Genomic DNA, 5,000 nt, shown 5'->3' with positions numbered 1-5,000 from the left:
ACTACAGCTGAACGTGAAATCGTTCGTGACATCAAGGAGAAGCTTTGCTACATCGCCCTTGACTTCGAGAGTGAGATGAACGTTGCTGCTGCTTCCTCCTCCTTGGACAAGTCCTACGAGCTTCCCGACGGTCAGGTCATCACCATCGGTAACGAGCGTTTCCGTGCTCCTGAGGCTCTGTTCCAGCCTTCTTTCCTTGGTATGGAATCTGCTGGTGTTCAGGAAACTGTTTACAGCTCCATCATGAGGTGCGACATTGACATCAGGAAGGACCTGTTCGCCAACATTGTCATGTCTGGTGGTACCACCATGTACCCTGGTATTGCTGACCGCATGCAGAAGGAAATCACTGCTCTTGCTCCTTCCACCATCAAGATCAAGATCATTGCTCCTCCCGAGCGTAAATACTCCGTCTGGATCGGTGGTTCCATCCTGTCTTCTCTGTCCACCTTCCAGTCCATGTGGATCACCAAGGACGAGTACGATGAGTCTGGTCCCGGCATCGTTCACCGCAAGTGCTTCTAAATGACTCCGCATAATTTTTTTTTCAGGATAACAAATAAATGAATCAATAAAACACTAGATATCAATTCCACCCTCAATGGAAATAAAACGGCAAGTCTGAAGTTTGCCTTCGTTAATACTACTGAATTAAACTGCTAAGATCTATAAAAATGACAATGAATATTGTGAATGTTTTCATTACCTTTATACTTCAAATGACATATTCTTACACACACTATTCTATTTCATAGCAATAAAATGCTAATAACAATGACCTTTATGCCCTACCTTCTAAGATAAATTTTCAGTATTTATCCATTGTGCCTACATAATTTTCACTGAACCGAAGTGATCCTTTTATCTTAAAAAATAGTTTTGTCACATAGCTCAGAATGCGGAACATATATAAGAGATTAATGAAAAAAATAGTCATAACCAGTAATTCTGAGACGGAAACGAGTGGAATAATAAATAGATGAAGAGAAAGTAAAATTAGGTATGCATAATGGTGTCATAAGTCTAGAAAACAGAGGGATGGTTAAGAAAAAAAAAACGTTCCATGTTAAAAATTAAAACGAATTTCTTGGATGTCTTGATGAGATATTGTGTGTAATTAAGATACTATTTCCATTGGTTCTGAGATGTCGCAACTGGTAAAAGGTATTGCTAGATTCTGCTAATAACGCATCATAGATGTAGATTCTCGGGAATATTCATCAGTTTACAGTTATATTCTCTTTTTATTAATTTATCTTACATTACACATAATTTCTGTTGTCTGATATAAAACAAATAAATAAATAAATAAATAGAAATACAATGACAAAAAAAGTTACTATACCATGCAAGTTTATGGTATCTTTAGAGTGCACTCAAAACTACGCCCTTGCATGAAAAGGATTCAATCGGATTCATTAATTGGCTTTTCTTTTTGTAGAAAGCACTACATCGGATCTATATAAATTACATGAGTTTCCGTGTGTATATTCCACTATACGTTCTATATAGTGTAATAAAAGAACTCCATTTTCCAATCATTAAAAAGAAATAATGATAACCAATACACTTAAAAAAAAAAAAAAAAAAAAAAAAAAAATATATATATATATATATATATATATATATATATAAGAGAAAGCAAACCGGCACCCACACAGACAGACACAGACACACAAATATGTGTGTGTATGTATAAAAACACACAATATATATATATATATATATATGTGTGTGTGTGTGTGTGTGTGTGTGTGTGTGTGTCGATTGTTTTTATATACATACCTACATATATATGTATGGATGTATTTATACATATATATATGTATATACATATACATGTATACATATGATTATATATACATATGTGTGTATATATACATATATATATATATGTATATATATATATATATATATATATATATGTGTGTGTGTGTGTGTGTGTGTGTGTGTGTGTGCATGTGTGTTTATCCACTCGTATATAAATATATATACACACGTGCAGATAGACACATAGATAGATAGATAGATAGGTAAATAGACGTTGAAATTGATATGACCTTGTGTATGCACGTATATATATAATATATATACATGTGTGTATGTATATATATACATATATGCATATGTGTGTATGTATATATATATATATATATATATACACACACACACATGCGTGTGTATGTGTGTGTGCATAAGTGTTTGTGAGGGTATGTGTGCGTATGTAAAATATATATATATATATATATATATATATATATATATATATATATATGAATACACACACATATGCGTGTGTGTGTGTAAGCTGCCGGGATGATTCGGTATCTAAAGCACTTGACTCGGACCTTAGTAGTCCCTAGTTCAATTCGCCACCTATGCCTTTGTTCTGATTGTTGGATCAGATCAGTTTTACAGCGAGAAAACATGTAGTCTTGAAAGGTCAAATGCAGGTGTCACCGCCGTGGCACAAATGGTAGCACGCTAAACCGCGCTTGAATAGGATAGGCATCCAATCAGATAAGCGTAGTATTGCCAAAGAACTTCATAATAATGCATTGATAGCGGCCTAAGTCCTGTAGTGGAAAAATTGCTGAATAATAATAATGATAATAATAATGGTGATAATAATAATAATGATAATGATAATATTAACTATACAGTATACACATTTACATACATATATATACATACATATCCAAATGTATGTATATATGTGTACATGTGTGTGTATCTATGTATATTTAAACATACATATGCATACTTATTTGAGTGCAGACGTACACATAGATATACATTTTTGCAGAAACATACATACATGCTTACATGTCAATGTGTGTGTCGTTTTCTGTCTCCCTTTCTCTCTCTTTTTCTTTCTCTCTCTCATACACATTCTTACTTCCTATACAATAAAACAAACAGAATAGTTCTTCCTTACCTCACATTTAGATCCTATGCGGGGGATTTCCATTCCACGGAATATTGACCATCTGCCAGGTACTTTCCTGCCAGGTATAAAAGTCGGACTTACCTATGGTAACACTTAGTCACGACTAGACTCGCTGCAGCTTGAGTGTGAGTGGATGTACTTTTCACCACAGTGTCTGTAGAAGTGATATTTTGTGTTAAGGGTAACTTGATATGTGATATACTGGGAGCAACAAAACACTTCAATATGATAATTTGGATGATAAGTGTTTATTATGTTTTATCAATCTATACGTATGTGCGCCCTTTATATGTTCTTACAAAGTAACCATGGACGCGCATAAACAATTATCTATGAAATCATGTTTTCGGTTATTCACATACCAATCAATATATTTTTATGGAGAATGAAAATGTGTTTATATATGTATAAACATATGTGTCTCTGTTTGATTTTGTGTTGTGTATCTTTCTGTTAGTAAGGTAAACATACATAAACATACAGTCACATACATATATGTGCACATATACAAATCTATGTAGTATATAAACCTTTACAAAACGTATTGTTTCTTAAAAATATACTTTAGTTTGCAGTAGGTATATCCATATAGAATAGATATGACTCTCATTATCGGTTTATCCTCTAGGATACTTCTGCATCTATAAACAACCACCACCATGTGTGACGACGAGGACGCGACCGCCCTTGTGGTTGACAATGGCTCCGGCATGGTCAAGGCCGGCTTCGCCGGAGACGACGCCCCTCGTGCCGTCTTCCCCTCCATCGTCGGCCGTGCCCGTCACCAGGGTGTGATGGTCGGCATGGGTCAGAAGGACGCCTACGTCGGTGATGAGGCCCAGAGCAAGCGTGGTATCCTCACCCTCAAGTACCCCATTGAGCACGGTATCATCACCAACTGGGATGATATGGAGAAGATCTGGTACCACACCTTCTACAATGAGCTCCGTGTTGCCCCTGAGGAGTCCCCCACACTTCTCACTGAGGCTCCCCTCAACCCCAAGGCCAACCGTGAGAAGATGACTCAGATCATGTTCGAATCTTTCACCGTGCCTGCCACTTACATTACCATCCAGGCCGTGCTTTCCCTCTACGCCTCTGGTCGTACCACTGGTCAGGTTTGCGACTCTGGTGACGGTGTGACTCACTTCGTCCCCGTCTATGAAGGTTTTGCTCTTCCTCATGCTATCCTCCGTCTCGATCTTGCCGGTCGTGACCTTACCCACTACCTCATGAAGATCATGACTGAGCGTGGCTACTCCTTCACCACTACAGCTGAACGTGAAATCGTTCGTGACATCAAGGAGAAGCTTTGCTACATCGCTCTTGACTTCGAGAGTGAGATGAACGTTGCTGCTGCTTCCTCCTCCTTGGACAAGTCCTATGAACTTCCCGACGGTCAGGTCATCACCATCGGTAACGAGCGTTTCCGTGCTCCTGAGGCTCTGTTCCAGCCTTCCTTCCTTGGTATGGAATCTGCTGGTGTTCAGGAAACTGTTTACAGCTCTATCATGAGGTGTGACATTGACATCAGGAAAGACCTGTTCGCCAACATCGTTATGTCTGGTGGTACCACCATGTACCCTGGTATTGCTGACCGCATGCAGAAGGAAATCACTGCTCTTGCTCCTTCCACCATCAAGATCAAGATCGTTGCTCCTCCTGAGCGTAAATATTCCGTCTGGATCGGTGGTTCCATTCTGTCTTCTCTGTCCACCTTCCAGTCCATGTGGATCACCAAGGATGAATACGATGAGTCTGGCCCCGGCATCGTTCACCGCAAGTGCTTCTAAATGACTCTGTCAACATTTGAATAATAAATGATTATTTAAGATTTTGTATCTATCCTAAACTCTTCCATCTATGGCATCGGTAAATCTTGACAATTCAAATTGAACTGAACTTTCTACATTTCATATATTTGCTGCCTAGTTTGAATTTGGAAACCAGCAAATACTTTAAGTTGAGAATTTGCGTTTTTTTTTTATTCACATGACATTCCAAAAAGCCATATATGACAGTTTAATATACTTCCATACTGTGTCAAAAT

At 37.9% G+C, this 5,000-nt stretch overlaps 2 protein-coding genes across 2 annotated transcripts in view; both read left to right on the top strand.

The window, feature by feature from the left end:
* The window catches only part of LOC125040124 (actin-like), a 7,442-nt gene extending 6,755 nt beyond the window's left edge, over positions 1-687 (top strand). The window contains exon 2 of the mRNA XM_047634637.1: positions 1-687. This exon is cut by the window's left edge and continues 416 nt beyond it. Within this exon, the coding sequence (XP_047490593.1) occupies positions 1-525 (525 nt within the window). The 3' untranslated portion in view covers positions 526-687.
* Positions 688-3,578: 2,891 nt separating this feature from the next.
* The window catches only part of LOC125039918 (actin-like), a 15,669-nt gene continuing 14,247 nt past the window's right edge, over positions 3,579-5,000 (top strand). Inside the window, exon 1 of the mRNA XM_047634287.1 lies at positions 3,579-4,743. Coding sequence (XP_047490243.1) covers positions 3,610-4,743 — 1,134 coding nt within the window. The 5' untranslated portion in view covers positions 3,579-3,609. The remainder of the gene's footprint in view (positions 4,744-5,000) is intronic.

The sequence above is a fragment of the Penaeus chinensis genome, chromosome 28, assembly GCF_019202785.1.
Source record: "Penaeus chinensis breed Huanghai No. 1 chromosome 28, ASM1920278v2, whole genome shotgun sequence".
Classification (NCBI taxonomy): domain Eukaryota; kingdom Metazoa; phylum Arthropoda; class Malacostraca; order Decapoda; family Penaeidae; genus Penaeus; species Penaeus chinensis.
The sequence above is the reverse complement of the archived record's forward strand: the minus strand, read 5'-3'. Positions and strand labels throughout refer to the sequence as shown.